Source organism: Mus musculus, chromosome 1 (genome assembly GCF_000001635.26).
Source record: "Mus musculus strain C57BL/6J chromosome 1, GRCm38.p6 C57BL/6J".
Lineage (NCBI taxonomy): Eukaryota > Metazoa > Chordata > Mammalia > Rodentia > Muridae > Mus > Mus musculus.
Genome location: NC_000067.6, coordinates 87673840 through 87690981, shown reverse-complemented (window position 1 = coordinate 87690981; position 17142 = coordinate 87673840). Strand labels below are relative to the sequence as shown.

At 46.7% G+C, this 17142-nt stretch overlaps 1 protein-coding gene across 10 annotated transcripts in view; it reads right to left on the bottom strand.

Annotated features, from left to right (window-relative positions):
- Positions 1-17142, bottom strand: part of Inpp5d (inositol polyphosphate-5-phosphatase D) — a 100199-nt gene that overhangs the window by 29529 nt on the left and 53528 nt on the right. For all 10 annotated transcript variants that reach the window (NR_122078.1, XR_003952973.1, XR_001782395.1 and 7 more), the window contains exons 6-9: positions 14612-14699; positions 9413-9493; positions 9224-9295; positions 7116-7239 (exon numbers count right to left, since the gene is read on the bottom strand). Coding sequence is in view for 6 of the 10 variants with exons in the window: in NM_010566.3 (NP_034696.2) it covers positions 7116-7239; positions 9224-9295; positions 9413-9493; positions 14612-14699 (365 nt within the window). In the remaining 4 variants the exon portion in view is untranslated. The remainder of the gene's footprint in view (positions 1-7115; positions 7240-9223; positions 9296-9412; positions 9494-14611; positions 14700-17142) is intronic.

Here is a 17142-nt window from a genome sequence, read left to right as displayed (position 1 = left end):
TTATGTATATGAATACACTGTAGCTGTCAGACACACCAGAAGAGGGTGTCAGACCTCATTATGGATGGTTGTGAGCCACCATGTGGTTGTTGGGAATTGAACTCAGGACCTCTGGAAGAGCAGTCAGTGCTCTTAACTGTTGTGCCATCTCTCCAGCCCTAATTTCAAGTTTTTCAATGAACTCTTTTAACTTTATCTCATGTTTCTTAAAAAATAGAAACATAAATAAAAGGCATGCATGACCACCTGGTTTATTGTTGTATTTTAGCTACATAAACACTCAATGCTTATGTCACTGTGACCACGACAAGGCTCCTGACAGACCAGTCCTGGTTGTTCTTTTTCCTATGTAACTTAAAAACGTTTCCCTGAGTTGGGCCCATGAGCCCCTCCCCTAGCTGAGGAACTATTGGCAGATGACTGCTGGGGAGAGAAAGTCAAGTTTCTTAAGGATGTAGCTCCAGGTAGTGCCAGGTCCCAGGGGATGGTCTCATACCCAGGAGCACATACCAATTTCTGTCTTAGTTAGGGTTTTACTGCTATGAGCAGACACCATGACCAAGGCAACTCTTATAAGGACAACATTTAACTGGGGCTAGCTTTCAGGTTCAGAGGTTACGTCTATTATCACCCAAGGCAGGAACATGGCAGCAGCCAGGCAGGCATGGTGCAGAAGGAGTGAGTTTTACATCTTCATCTGAAGGCTGCTAGCAGAATACTCACTTCCAGGCAGCTAAGAGTAGGGTATTAAAGCCCACACCCACTGTGATGGTACAGGGTACAGACTCCAACAAAGCCACACCTCCTAATAGTGCCACTCCCTGGCCCAAGCATATACAAACCATCACAGGGACTCAGTGAGATGACAGGAAGTTGGGAGGAGGGAGGGGGTGAGGGTGGGTCTGAGAGGAGTTAGAGGGAGGAGTATGGGGTGAGTATGGGCAGTATGAGAAAAGGCATATTATATTGGCCTTTCCTGGGTTTATAACTGTACAATGACCATGTTCTTTTCTTTTTTGGTGGTACGGAGGGTCACACTGCATGCTAAGCTACCCTCCTAACCCCCTGCTATGTGCTTTCCTCCATTCAGACTCCCCTCTCATTCCCCACATGACTAAGCACTTTGCTGTCTGTCCTATGAGTAAGTGCTTTCCCACAGCCTCTAGGTCTGCTGACTTTGAGGCCTGTTGGAAACCTTCCTCCTTCAGCACCCTGGCATCTACTCCTTTGTCCCTCTCCTTGGACCCTTCTCTCTCTCATTCTGTCTCCCTCTCTCTTTGTTTACACCTTCATTCTGGTAACATCTCTAGTAGCTTTCCAAGAATTATTTTCTAAAACATGTTTGACTTTTAAATGAGCATATATTAACATATCTATTCATTGTAACCTCTTCATTCACTCTTTGATCATTCCACAGTTACTCTTTGTTTCTGTCCTGGTCCCTTTCTTCCCTAATTGTACCCCCTCACCCCCCAGTCCCATCCATTTTTGGTAAATAGTATCGTGTTGTTCTTTATGGCTGAGTAATACTCCTCCCATGATGTTCAGGAACATTTTCTTCCTTCAATGTTGGGCACCAAGGTCAGTTCCATAACTTGGCTATAACAAATGTCGCTCTGATAAACGCGGGTGTGCCGCCATCACTGGCATTGATCCCCTGTCAGTGTGTGACTGGCAAAGACTTTCTCCCATTCTGTCTCTTCACTCTGCTAACTGTTTCCCTTGCTGGTCAGAGTTTTTTAATTTTATAAAATCCCATTTGTCATTTTTTGCTATTGGAGTGTTTTTGTTTTGTTTTGAGAAGCCCTTCCCTGGAGCTAGGCCTACTGGCAGACGCCATAACCAGCACTTGGGAGGTAGAGGCAGGAGGATGAGGAGTGAGTTCCTTGGCTACCACTTGCCTGACATGCATAGGTCCTTGGGTTTGATTACTGTGATTACAAAACTAATTAGCTAAACAAACAAATAACCACTTTGAGCACCCTCCTCAAAGTCCCTGGTAGACTTGTCATGACTGACAGAGGTGGGGGCATTGAGTACCTCCATATGACTCTTGTGGGAAAGCTGCCAGGCAACCGAGGTAGCATTAGACTCTGGCTCAAAAACCCAAACCAAACCCACCTTCTAAGAGCTTCCTTCCCTCAAGTTTTTAATTTCTGGTTGTTTTTATTTTATTTCGGCAGTACAAGGGGCCCGCATATGATTGATAAGCACTGGACAACAGAGATGTATCTCCAGTCCTTTAAAATTTTTACTTTGAAAATCTGTTTATTTCTTTTTGGATTTTTGAAACATGGTTGTATGTAGCCACGGCTGGCTTGAATTCCTGATGCCCTGCCTTTAACCCTTGTACAGAACTCTTTTTTTTTTTTCTTCCCTCTTCCTATTAATTCAAAAATATTTTAAATTAAAAACTCTATTTTGGGGCTGGAGAGGTGGCTCAGTGGTTAAGAGCACTGACTGCTCTTACCCGAGGTCCTGAGTTCAAATCCCAGCAACCACATGGTGGCTCACAACCATCTGTAATGAGATCTGATGCCCTCTTCTGTTGTGTCTGAAGACAGTTACAGTGTACTTACATATAATAAATCTTAAAAATAAATTCTATTTTGTTTTGTTTGAGACTACATACATACATCTCTCTACATATTCCTGTCTTTGAATTCTCTATATAGACTAGCCTGTCCTCAAACTCACAGAGATCCCCCTGCCTCTGTCTCCCAAGAGCTGGGATTAAAGGGATTTCTGGCTTTGATTCAAATCTTTATTTTATGTGTACAGCTGTTTGCCTGCACATATCTGTGCACTGAATGCACGCAGAGCCCATGGAGGTCAGAGGAGGGCATGTGATCCAATAGAACTAGGGTTACAGATGGCTGGAAGCTGTCATGTCTTGAGGGGGGGAACCAAACCTGGGTCTTCTGAAAGAACACCCAGTGCCCTTAGCTGCCGGGCCGTCTCTCCAGCTTATTTCATAGGCTCATGTCCTTATTTCACTTTATCTGTGTAACTCATCCCATCGTGTGTTTTGTCTTCTCACTCATTTTTGCCTGGTCCCACTCTTCCTTCATGGGTGCAAGCTCATAAGAATAAAGACACAAAGATGAGACTTTTCCAATTAAAGATAGGTTTCATAAAAAAGCCACATATACATACATACATACACACACACATACATAGCTGAAGAGAGGACAGCTTAGATTTGCAACTATGAGGCTGAATCATGACATTTCTGGCTTTTGTGGGTCTGAAACACTCAGCATTGGTCCTTTCCTGTGACACAAGAAGAAACACTGTGTACCCTCACTTGGAGTGTGGGCTGGGAGGCTCAGTGGTTAGGAGAGTATGTATCTCTTGTAGAGGACACCAGTTTGGTTGCCAGCTCCCATGTCAAGCAGCTTACAACTGTAATTCCAGCTCTAGGGGATCCACAGCCTCTTCTGGTCATTTGCATGTATGTTTACATGGGTGAGCACACACAGGCAAGTGCATACACACATGTGCACACATACACACACACACACACAATGTAAATTTATAAAAAGAAAAGTGCAAAATTCCTTGGTGTTATGATTCCAGCCATGTACCATAACACTCAGTTTGTACTATTTTTCTTTTTCCTTCTTCCCTCCCTCCCTCCTCTCCCACCTCCCCTTCCTCCCCGTTTCTTTAAGACAGGGTCTTTATTATGCAGCACTGGCTGGCCTGGGGCTCACTATGTAGATCACACTGGCCTTGAACTCACAGAGACCAGCCTGTTCTGCCTTCTGTGTGCTAGGATTAAAAGGCTGTACCACCACATGTGGCCTAGCATTGTTACTTTTAAAAGCATCTGGGAGAGTACAGTACAAGGCTGTCTGGGAGAGTACAGTACAACATATGATTTTATTTAACATGTGCTCATTTGTATTTCCTGCTTTCCTAAAACCAATGAGATCTAGATTATGTAAGGAATGCAGTTACCCAGGATCAATGGGCGTCAAGACTCACCTTAGCTGCAGAGCGAATTCAACCCTAGCATAGGAAACATGAGCCTCTGTCTTGAAACAAAACAACCAACAGAAAAAAAACCCCAAAATATCTATCCACATCCTCTCTCTCTCTCTCTCCCCTCTCAACATTGTTCCTTTATTATTAATTTATTTTAATTTGACAGAGAAAGCTGTACATAAACACCATGGCACACAGGAGGCTCTGAAGCATGGGCACGCAGTGGAATGGGTAAATCTATGTAGCACGGGCAGTGCATCACACAGCCATCCCAGTAGCCAGAGCACCCAGCTAGCACCAAACCCTAGCTCTCAGAGCTTCTCGGGAGTTCAGTTTGCTCTAAGTAGCTGTCACCAGTGGCCCTGCTGCAATGAATCTCTGGACTTATTTGCCCTGTACAAGCAGTATGCACTATTCTAAGCCAACGGCTTCTGGCATAGCCTTCCCGCTCAAACCATCAATCACTCCCCAACTAGACACAGTAAGGCAGAGAGAGCCCTGTCCTGATGATGTAAGCTCAGCTCTGTAATTTCCCTACAGCTTGCTACTCCAGAGTCCAGAGGCTGTCTTTCCTACTTCCTCTCTTTACCTTCCACCCCCATTCCATTCTGTCCTCACAGAAACATGGAAGGATAATTGTACCAATGACACTCCTCCGCCAGTGGCCAATTGCACCAAACACTCTCTCCACGCCAGGCATCACACATTTTGATATTCATTCTTTTAAGCCTTGTAGCAACATGCAACCAAGGACCAGAATGGGCACCAAACCAAGTCACAGTGACTGAGCTGGGAAACTCAGTTCTTGACTTCTAATACCTCCTGTGCTATTTACTGATGGAGCTGAGGACCCAGTACCCCAAAATATAGCACCCTGACAAGAAGGATGAGGAGGGAGAAAGGATTTTCTGGTCTTCCTCTAAGCTGGAGATAAAACCCTCATGTGACAAGTATGCTCTCTGTACCCGAAGGGAAGGCATTTATTGCCAAGGACAAACAAGACTGAGAGGAGTCTGAGCTTACGGGCCTGGCCAAGCTCTTCCCATTGCCCTAAACTTAGCCCCCAGCCCCTCTCTGCTATCACTTTCTAGCTTCCCACCTTTTGGAAATCTGGCTACAGCACTCTGCTTAGCCATCCTCCTGGTCCTGCTTTCCCTGTAAGGGCTTCCACGTCACGAGACTTACATGTGATCAATCCATTCTCCTTTCTTTTGGTAATCTGTCCTGGCTTCTGCCACGAACTCAAAATGCAAGAGGGAAAAAAAGAGCCCTTTTCTTCCCCAGTGCTGAGGTGTAGGATCAACAGGTCCCCTTTCTAGCCCCTGCCTGGGCATTCTCTCACTCAACTTAGAGGAGTGAGGAGATGTGCAAGTTGCTCTCATAAGCATGCAATCTCCACCTGACATCTGTTGTCTTCATCCCCATTTTACAGATGGAGACTGGAGGCGCAGAGAGGCTAGGTTACACAGCTGGCAGGAGGTAGAACCTGAATTTGAAGGTGGGCTTGTCCAACCCCATATGGAGATGAGCATTCACCCAGGGCTACCCTCAGAACCACCTGCATCCATAATTCAACAGCGCCAAGGTCTAGCCTAAAACTTCTTGCTTGGGAGTTTTTCCAAAGTCCTCTTCAGGAGGTTAGGTCATTCAACATTCCCATTGCCCTCCTATTCCATTCTACACTGTCCCCACATCTATTTCTGTTCTTTAAGATCCTGTCACTCCACCTTATGCACTCGCTGGGAGACTCTTCCCTCAGGCACCTGTCCAACCAGTAGCTTTTTTGAGATCTCAGCTCACAAGCTCATTGCTTAAAAGGGCTAGCCTCCTCTGTCCATTCTCTCTTCCCAAAGGATCTTTACCTATCATGCTGTCCTGATTTCTTCAAAGCTTCCGAGTAGCTGAAGCCACTGTATTGGTAGATTTAGCTGAGAATTATTCACCCTCAATGCACCAGAATACAAATTGCATGTGGGCAGGGACCATATGGGTGGCTTGCTTCTCTGGATGCTGCTCTGCCCACAGCAGCTTCTCCGCCAGCTGTCATGGGGAACTTTCCTGCTGTGTGTACAAATACTGGACAGTACAACAGACAGAAGAGCTGCAGTGGCTCAACGGTGTCCATGAGGAGAGCTGGTGGAAAGGAAGCTGGGTGTTGGGCTGTCCCTCATGTTGTTCACTCAATCTTTCTCATCCCTGAGAACTGGAAACTGAGGTTCAGAGAGACGGGTCAAGGTCCCCCAGCTGCCAAGTGACAGAGCGGCAGTGAGAGTTTGGACCATTTAGACGCAGGCTTCATATACTTCAGCTCCACAGGGTTAGTGATTTGCTATGGGTGGTAACCCAGCAGCTCTGCCAACAATACCGTGAGTACAGGGCCTGTCCCGGCACAGTGAGGTAACTGCATGCTTGCAGGGAAGAGGACAGTCACACAGACACATGAAATCACCGTGTGTACACAGGACTGCTATGGGGCAGTTGTGACAAATTTATAATCTCATTTTCAGGGCTGGCGGCTAAGTATGCAGGGGAGGCCCCTAAGGAGTGCCCTTGTATCAGGAAAAGACTTCCATAGGCAGGGAGCGGCTTGGGGAGCACCCATGGACAGGGACTACCCTGCAAAGGGGGTGGGACTGGCTTTTGCTGACAATCACTGAGGTGGTTTGAATGAGAATGGCTCCCATAGACACATATATTTGAATGTTTGGTTTCCAACTGCTGGAACTGTTTAGGAAGGATTGGGAGGTGTGGCCTTGTTGGGGGAGATGTGGCACTGGGGGCGGGGCTTTGTGATTTCAGAAGCTGACGGCATTTCTAGTTTGCCCTCTCTGCTTTATGCTTGTGAACCAAGACGTAGTTTCTCAGCTACTGATCCAACGCCACACTCCCCTGCCTGGTACCATGCTCCCCATTGTGATGGTCATGGGCTCTAACCCCCTGGAGCTGTGAGTCCCACATCAAACACTTTATTTTGTAAGTGGTCTTGGTCATGGTGTTTTGTCATAGCAATAGAAAAGTAACTAAGACAGTCGCTGTTGACATCTAGTCACTGGTCATTCATAAGAGCTCTCACACAGGAACCAGAACATGGGGTGTGTGTTGCAGGGTTGGGGTGGGTGGCTTACTTTTTTTGTGGCTGTAGAACTTGTCCTCAGAACCATCCTTGGACTTCTTAACGATCAGTTTCCCAGACTCAACGTCCACTTTGAGATGCATTTTCTGAGGAATGCCCAGGGACTCTGACTTCACCTTCAGAGCATAAGACATGCAGTCAGTGGCTGGCTTTGGTGATGTCAACTCTGATTTATCTACATGGCTGGGATGGTCAATGTCCCGGGTGAGGCTATCTGGCTCGCTATTCCCAGGCTTTTCCCACCCTGGCCTGATAACACCCCTATATTCCATAGCATGCTGGAAAAATGGCTGGCACCGCGGCTGAGCCCAGCTCGCCCATGTGTAACCCAGCTGCTCCACCAACAGATTTGGTGGAGGAAACAGATGAACTGTTGGGAAATGGTTCATTCACTGATGAGTTTGACAACACTTATTAATCTGATGTGTCATCTACTTCCGGAAAGAATCTTAGCAATAGATTCACACTCTGGGGCCTTGTTACAACCGCTAATTGAACATCGACTGGTAATAATTAGGAAGACGATTCCTACGCAGACATGTTTAGAAAATGAAAAGCTAAGCTGGGTGTGGTGGAAGGTTTAGGTAGACTCAAGGAGGCTATTTGGGGGTCCTATCTCATGAAAACAAAAATAAAAACAAACAAAAAAGCCCCCCTAAAGCCAGGAGCAGTAGAGAAGTCAGGCAAGATGGTTTTGTGGGAAAAGGAATCTGCCACCAAGCATGGCAATCTGGAGTCAATCTCTTGGGACCCACACGGTAGGAGAGATCCACTCTTGCAAGCTGTCCTTTTCCTTCATATTCTCTCTCTCTCTCTCACTCACTCACTCACTCAGCACACACACGATAGACAGACAGACACACAGACAGACAGACAGACAGACAGACAGATGATAGATAAATGTGAAATTTAAAAAACCAAGGTGGTAAGAAGAAATGGAAATCTGTTTTTTGTGAGACTCCTCTCAGGGATGAAGAGGGCTTTGGGGTGGGCAGTGGGGTGTCTCATAAAGGCAGGACCAAGTTGAGCTGGAAGTACAAGAATCATGGGGGTCCATTAAGAAAAATACACCTGGGCTGGCGAGATGGCTCAGTGGGTAAGAGCCACTGACTGCTCTTCCAGAGGTCCTGAGTTCAAATCCCAGCAACCACATGGTGGCTCACAACCATCTGTAATGAGATCTGGCGCCCTCTTCTGGTTCATCTGAAGTCAACTACAGTGTACTTATGTATAATAATAAATAAACCTTTAAAAAAAGAAAGAAGGAGCTGGGCGTGGTGGCGCACGCCTTTAATCCCAGCACTTGGGAGGCAGAGGCAGGCGGATTTCTGAGTTCGAGGCCAGCCTGGTCTACAAAGTGAGTTCCAGGACAGCCAGAGCTATACAGAGAAACCCTGTCTCGAAAAACAAAAAAAAAAAAAAAAAAAGGAAGGAAGGAAGGAAGAAAGAAAGAAAGGAAGAAAGAAAGAAAAAGAAAGAGAAAGAACCACCTTTCTAGGTCTCCACTTAAGCCAGTCATTTTTAAGGAAATCATAAGAATTGTTTTCTCCCCCAAAAAACAAGAAACAAAAAACTAAAAAGCTGGGTGGTGGTGGCGCACGCCTTTAATCCCAGCACTTGGGAGACAGAGACAGGTGGATTTCTGAGTCTGAGGCCAGCCTGGTCTACAAAGTGAGTTCCAGGACAGCCAGGGCTACACAGAGAAACCCTGTCTCAAAAAAAAAAAACAAAAAAACAAAACAAAACAAAACAAAAAAACCAAACCCCCAAAACAAAAATAATTGTTTTCTCCCACTGTTCCTGTACCAGACACCATTTTATAGGCAACGTGTGGCCCTCAGTTTGATGTCACTTCTCCTTCCTATTTTAAGGAGGTTCATACCATCTTGGACCAATGGGGAGCTCTTTCGTTGCAGCCTCCCATGAGGGGTACTTCACTGGTGCATTTAGGCAGCGATTTTAGTGTTTACCCACTGCCCCAGCGAGGTGGCTGGCCTGACTACTATTCTCTGCCATTGAGTTCCTCGCTCCTCACAGCCTAAATCAAAAGCACTCTCTTCACAGGAACCGACGGCCAAATACTGCTCCAGAATCACTCACCTCAAAGGTGACCGGAGGGATAAGGGAACGCCTGTTGGTAGATTCTGAGCCCTCGTGCAGCAAGGACTTGACCTGTGGACAGCAGGAATGTCAGCGAGTCATAGGAATGCAGAACCTGGGACTTGGACACTCAGTGCAAATAGGGGACTGCAGAGAAATCAGGAGGTGCTACAGGACACCTGTGAGTACCTTATCTTCAATGGAAGACAGCAGACTTGTCAATTGGCTGAGTTTGGCAACCATGGTGATGGGACTGGCCTCTCCGGGCACCTGGGTAATGAAAATGAGAACAAGGTCTGTCTGAGGGTGAGCTGTGGGGTGGGCACTGGATACCTTCCTTGCTGGTCCTCTTTCCACCTTCTACCTTCCAGTACCATTATCACCCCGTCTGTAGACAAGGACATGATGGGGTGTGTATGTATGTGTGTGTGTGCACCCCAAATTCCTCATGGCCAAAAAAATAGATCTTCACTTCTTCCCTCTAACTCCACCTCACCCACAGTGCTTCTCACCCCACCTACACAGTCCTTAAAATCTCTGGGGCCGTCCTCGATCATCCATCACCTTCCCGCCCTCCTACATTGCCTGAGCTGCTGGTGTTCTTGTTCGCCTTCCAAAATATACCCATCCCCACAGCTTAAAACCCTCACTGGTCTCTTCCCACAGTAGGCTGAACCACAGGCAAGCTCCAAAGCCTGTCTCTGGAGGTGCTGCAGGCTTAGATGCTCCACTCTGAGCCTTTTCCTCCTCACTTCTGGTCTTCCTCCAGCTACTCTTGCTGAGGAGTAACCAGAGGCTTGGATTTCATCTAGGAAGGGCGCTCTGCCATCTAGATCTCAGATCCCATCAAGAGCTGCTCCCGGACTACTGCAGCTCAGGCAAGCCCTTCGTTGTCTCTGTCAAATCACCCTGCTGTGGTCTGTATCATTTGTGAGTTGTGTGTAAAATTCCCCTGCTAGAATGTGGACTCCATGACAGTTGAAACCACCATACTGTGTTCAGTGTTTTAACCCTGGTGTTTGGCCAATAAAGATACTTAAAGGACCTGTTTGGTGGCCATTACAGCTCAGAACCCTATAGTTACTTGTCTAAAGACAAATAGCTAATAAATTGCTATACCAGACTGGGACTGGTACCCACATATGCTGGACCTGACTCCAACCATATATTTATAGATTTATGCAAGGCTGAAACATGGGCTGCATGAGTGAAGGTCCCAAGTACAATCCCAAGCAACGAAGAAAGAAAGGTCAAAACAAAGCTAAACTCTACAGTATCTACCTTACCGTGGACATGCTTTCCTGCTGGAGAGGTGGAGCTAACAAGCTACCCACCCTTACCTAAGGATGTAAGATGAACAAACTTGATGTGTATATAACTAACTTGAACAGTAGCCCTTTATCCCAGCCCTTGCTTATGCATGGGCTTACAGGCTTGTACTGTCAAACATGGCCTTGGCTACACTGTTGAAAGGGCTTTGCAGGCCCGATACAGGGCACATGCCCTCCCTTGGCCAGCAACTATTTTGACTGTTGTGTTTCTTTTGAACCTCTCTAGCAGCACTTCTCTGCACTCCCCAAGGAAAGGGGCTCTACAGCGGCAAGAGTCAGTGCCCTTTCAAGATGCCAGGCATACTGGACATATCTGTTCCTTTTCTCCTCGTGTAGGGTAGGAAATTACTACACGGCAAGGGAAGGAAGAACTCTGGAGATGTCACTCTGAACTCAGGCCTGGAGCCAGTTTTCTTTCCTCTACCCCTTGTAGCAGGTCAGCCCCCTGGACTGTGAGATCTGAAGGCCTATCAAGATAAGACATTCTTGGGGGACTAACAGATAGCTTAGTGGTTAAGAGTACTTTCCAGTTTTCCAGAGGACTTGAGTTCAGTTCGCAACACCCACTGGACAGCTTACAACTGCCTAGAACTCCGGTTTCTGGGGGTCCAACACCCTCTTCGGAGTTCTGTGGACATCTGCACACATTATACTCTGTCTGTCTGTCTGTCTGTCTGTCTGTCTGCCTTTCTCTCTCCAAACAAGGAGAGCTGCATGTGGTGGCACATGCTTTTATTTCCAGCAATGAGGAAGCAGAGGCAGGAGGATCTCTGTGAGTTAGAGAGAGAGAGAGAGAGAGAGAGAGAGAGAGAGAGAGAGAGAGAGAGAGAAAGAGAGTGCAATATTCTCTGCTTTATGGGAGGTTAGGAATGAGACCTGAATTCTACTACTGGTAGAGGTTGCCACTCTGTTCTGCGTCATACTGCCCCTTGGACTTACCCTGGCCACTGCAGGCCCAACTCTGGAGACCTGGTCTCTCTCCTCACCTACTTCAAATACTTGGGGTGTGCTCTTCCATTCAAGCCACTTAAACGCTGGTGTCTGGCAGCATCCGTGGTGCCTGCACTACATTTGCTTTTACTTTCTTAGAAATTAACCCATCCTTCACTTCAAAGGCAGCAAAGAGCCAGTTTCCCCGGGCTGATGCATATTTTTAGTTGTATAAATAGAACACAAATACATTTTCCCTGTGAAATCTTTGTGGGAGACCAAAATAGGCCGCCTCTAAATATTCTTCTCTGGCATATTTCGAGATGGCTATTCAGAGCAACCTTAGATAGAAACAGCTCTGAAAAGCTGTCCTTTTGTAAAACAGATTATATCCAGCCCCATTAGTCAGTCAAAGGAGGTGGAGACGAGGGTCTCTGTCTGCCCTCTCCTCCTCTGACTTTTCTGGCACTAAGCAAGCTCATGTGCCCAGGACCCTTGGAGCAGGAAGACACTAGTGTGGCACGTCACCTATTTGGTTTCCCTCTTTACTTTTTTTTTTTTTTAAATCAGACTCTTGCTATGTTGTCCATACTGGCCTAGAACTTCTGGGTTCAAGTAATCCCCCTGCCTCAGTCTTCTGAAGAAGCAGGATTGTAGCAGGTACTACCTCATACATTGACATCTATTGACGAGGCTGCTAGGAAGACAACCTATCCTTCCAGGAAATTTCCTTCCTCACGCTTCCAAGAGCTGCATGGCCACTCGACTCCAATATGCTAGGCTCTAATCCCCTGTCTACTCCTTTTGCCTCAGGGTGGTTTAGAAGTTGTCATCACAGGGATTTTCTCTGTGTTGCACGGTTGTGTGACACGCCCACTTGTGTACATAACCCACTGTCAGTCTGCTCAAGCTCCTTGGTGGGCCCAAGCTCCCCCAGCCCACTGGCTACATGGTGGTGGGTTGACATCCTCCTGGCCTGGACCCTCATCCTCACATGGCTCTGCAACATGCTGTCTCCACACAGCAAGTGGGAATGCTGGGAGCTCATTCTACAGCAGGTCTGCACCACAGACAGAATCCTGGGCCTTACTTGATTGTGCCACATTTTGCCATCTTAGGCCATGCAGCAGATTTCCTGTCCTTGTTTTCAGGGACACAACATCAAGTACCTACCCTCACTGATGCCTCTCGGTGCCCATGTAGTCCCTGAGACAGCCTCCCACACAGAGGAACACTTGAAGGGTGCAGGTAGCTTTTCTTTTTTTCTTTCTGATTCTTCTCTTATACAATACATCCCAACTGCCGTCTCTCTTCCTTTCATTCCTCCCAACCATCCCCCACCTCCCCTCTCTCCCAGGTCGACTCTACCTCCATTTCCCTTCAGAAAACAGCATCCATCTTTTCTACACAGATCTCCTGCCCTTCAGAAAACCTGTCTCCACTCTCACCAGCGAGGAATGGGGTCCTATGAATGTCCCTGTTCCTCCCAACATCAAAATTACCAGAGGTAGTAGTCAGCATTTCTCCTGATAAGCAAAAGAGGAGTTGGACATCACTTCCTGGTACCCATGGGGCAGGTGAATATCTTTCCTCATGTATATGGTCTATTTCCTACCTAATGTCTGAGAGCAGCCTGATTTATAGCCTCCCCCCCATTCAGAGACCAGGGTAAAGGAGCTGGGGGGAAGGCTTAACTGAAAATGTGCCTGCCATGCGAACATGGGAACCTGAGTTTGGAGCTTCTGCATCCAGGAAAAACTGGGCTTGGTGGCAGGTGTCCCGAACTCCAGCACTGGGAGTGGAAGTGGGGTAGGGATGGAATGAAGATTTGACCTTAAAATGCATCAGCTGGCCAGCCAATGTAAATCTAGATGAGCTCCAGGTTCCGTGAGTCTAGATGCTATCTCAGAAGACAAAGTAGAGGACCAGTAAGATGGCTCTCTTACAGCCCAGGCCTGGGGGCTGGAGTGTGGTCCTGGAACTCAAGTGACAGAAGGAGAGAACTGACTCCTGCAAGTCTACCTTCATACCTGTGCTGTTACATGCTCATGAGTGGCTGCATGCGTACGATGAAACAAACAAACAAACAAACAAATAAATACAATGTAATAAAAAGGATAAGATGAGAGCAGCTGACATTGGCCTCTGGCCTTCACATGCAAGTATGCGTACATGCGTATATACATATATTCATATATAAGTACCAAACACAGGAGCACACTCAGCACTCCCCTTCCACACACAATAGGCGTAAGCCAGATGTGTTGGCTCAAGCCTATAATCCTAGCACTTTGGAGGCTAAGGCAGGAAATGGTGAGCTGGAGGCCAACATCCCCAAATCAACGACATACATTTACAGCAGGCATTGTTGGTGTTTTTGGAGATTCTGCTCTCTGACCCCTAGACCATGTTGTCCTCTTTCTTCCTTCCTTCCTTCCTTCCTTCCTTTCTTTCTTTCTTTCTTTCTTTCTTTCTTTTTCTTTCTTTTTTTTCTTGGTTTTTCGAGACAGGTTTCTCTGTATAGAGAAACCTGTGTAGCCCTGGCTGTCCTGGAACTCACTCTGTAGACCAGGCTGGCCTCAAACTCAGAAATCCGCCTGCCTCTGCCTCCCAAGTGCTGGGATTAAAGGTGTGCGCCACCACACCCTGGCTACAAGTTCTCACTTTTAACAATGCCATAACATAAAGATCTAGGTCCCTTCCCTTATTTGATTTTAAATTTACTGAAGGCACTAAAAAAAAAATAGCTAGATCTATGCTTCATTTGGCCCTCATCTCCTGCCCCGCCGTGAGCAGCTGTGGAGGAGGGGCACCACCATTTTGCAGTCCCAGGGATTAAGTGTCTGAAGAACCTCATGTTTTCCTTGCCTTTCCATTTCTGAGGAGAAATGATGGGAATGGCCCTGCTCACCTCCTCCTCCAACACCAGGCAATTTGTCTGATGGGTGAAACTGTCTGAAGTCAGGAGCTGATGCCAGGAAATGCCTTCACAAAAGGGCATGGAGTCTATCCTCACCATCCACCGCGATGTTTATATTAGACTAGCCAACGTGAGGAGGCGGTGCGTCTGTCTGCCTTCAGAGTCCCTCCTATAGCAATTGCATCTTTCCAAATCCAAACCCCTTACCTGAGGTCGTGGGCGAAGGCCTGGGGAGAGCTGTTGGTCAAACAACCTCTGCAGAGACTCCAGGGATGGCAGAGTCCTGATGACTTCCCTGGGAGCAGAGGTTCAAGGTAAAGTTCAACAACTAGTGGGAACTAGAAACACTCCAGGCAATTCAGGTCCTAACAGCAGATAGGCCACACCCCAGTGGTGAATCCTGTAACCCTTCCCTGAAGGACAAGCCCCGGCAAAGATCAGTTGGCCCGTCATCCTGGCCCAGACCCCGACCCTTTTCAATCTGTATCCTTTTCAATCTGTATCTGAGCATAATCCATTTAGCACTGTGTAGCCTATAGAATCTGTTTTCAATCTGGAAACGCAAACTGCTATAAAATTACTAAGGAGCATGCTTCTTAACCTTCAGTGTTTGTAGGACACACACAAATGCAAATGCATGGGTTTCACCAAGATTTGGTCTGGAGAGCTAAATATTTTATTTATTTACTTATTTATTTGTGTGTGTGTGTGTGTGGTGTGTGTGTGTGTGTGTGTGTGTGTGTGTGGTGTGGATGTATGTGTGTGCACATGCAGGTAGGGGTTTGAGGTTGACATTAGGTGCCTTTCTCCATCACACTTTATGTTATGGAGGTAGGGTTTCTTGATGAACCCAGAGCTGGCCAGTTCAGCTAGTCTGTCCAGCCCAGATCACTTCTGAGATTCTAAGTCTCCAGGGATTCCCTGTCTTTGCTTCCAGCAAGCATGCTAGTATCATAGGCAAGCCACCATGTCCAGCCAGCCTTTATATTGGGGATCTGAACCCTGGTCCTTAGGCTTGTGCAGCTAGAATTTTGCCCACTGAGCCATCCCCCCAGCCTCCTGGAAAGCACATTGAAAACATGCAACAATGAATAACACTAAATGTTACTCATTAGCAGTATATAGTATATATATATATACACACACACATATATACACATATGTATAATAATGATAAAGAATACAAGATAAGAATTTGAGTGGGTAGAGGGGATTTGGGAGGAGTTGGGGGGGAGTATTGGCCGTGTGGTGATTTAAATACAGTAGTCACATAGGAAATTCTTTTTAAAATGATAAAGGAAGCTGGAAGTGATGGCTGATGCCTTTAAATCCCAGCACTCAGGAGGCAGAGGCAGAGAGGCAGAGAGGGGCAGAGAGAGAGGCAGAGAGGGGAAGAGAGAGGGGCAGAGAGGGGCAGAGAGGGGCAGAGAGAGGCAGAGAGAGGCAGCGAGGGGCAGAGAGAGAGAGAGAGGCAGAGAGAGAGAGAGAGAGAGGCAGAGAGAGGCAGAGAGAGAGAGAGGCAGAGAGGCAGAGAGGCAGAGGATCTCCGAGTTCCAGGACAGCCAGGACCACACAGAGAAACCCTGTCTTGGGGGTAGGGGAAAGATAAAATAAAACAATAATCCAAATTTGGGGTGCTGGGTGGGGTTCCCTGTGTTCAGATTCAGCTCTCCTGGCAGCTAAAGAGTGTCAAGCCTATTGATAGTTTCAGAACTAGTTTTTATGGATTCTCTATTTCTCTTTCTGTTATTGTCAGAAAGCCTTTAAAGCATAGTGGGGAATTTTAAGTTTGGGTTTTCATTCATATACATATATGAATATATATCCCTAAAACAAAACAAAACAAAACAAAAAACAAAACTGTCCTTGTTTTTACATATTTAACATTGTAAAGTTTTCAAAATAAGCTGCCAAGAGATCTTCCCAAATCAATGTCTAGAAGTTTGGGTTACTCTGAGATCTTTGCTATTATAAATAGTGTTCTGAACACAGTTGTTCCTATAGTCTTTCCTTTCTTATTTCCAATTATAAAACTGGGAGAGTCATGATTGAGGCTTTATTCCAACATTAACATGTCTGGTGACAGCACTGGTGGCCAGGCTGCCTGTGCTGCTGCAACATCTTGACTGTCTTCTGAACGGTCTCCCTCTGCCCCTCCCCCAGGGTCTCATGGAGCCCAGGCTAGCAGCATGCTTGCTATGTAGTTTTAGATGACCTTGAGTTTCGGATTCTTTTGCCTGCATTTGCCAATGTAAGACTCCAGGGAGTCTTAGCTTACCACGAAGTGGAGCTGTGATCAATGCAAAAAGCAAGAGGAATTTATTGTTCCAGTGTAGTGGGATTGTCCCAGACCTGAAGGAGAGGGGGTTACCCCTGGTACCCCTTCGCTAGTTTTTATACGGTTTCTAAGGGCAGAATAGAGCATCAGCAACTAGGCACAATATGATTGGCGGAACAGTGCACCCTTTAAATTGATTGGTCTTTAGGGAATGAGGTGACAAGGACTTCCCTAGTCTGGAAATGGGCAACAGTCTGTCCCCACCCGCAGGTCGGTTCCCGCCCTGTGGTCTGAGAAATGTTAATTAGCCTCTCCCTTCTGGAGGGGCAAGAGTTTCATGACCTTCCCAAAGTTCCTGAGCTGACCTTTTCACAAGTGCTAGGATTACAGGTTTGCAGAGCCACAAGTGGTCTAAAGGCATTTGGTATGAAACTCAAGGATTTGTGTATATATGCAGTGC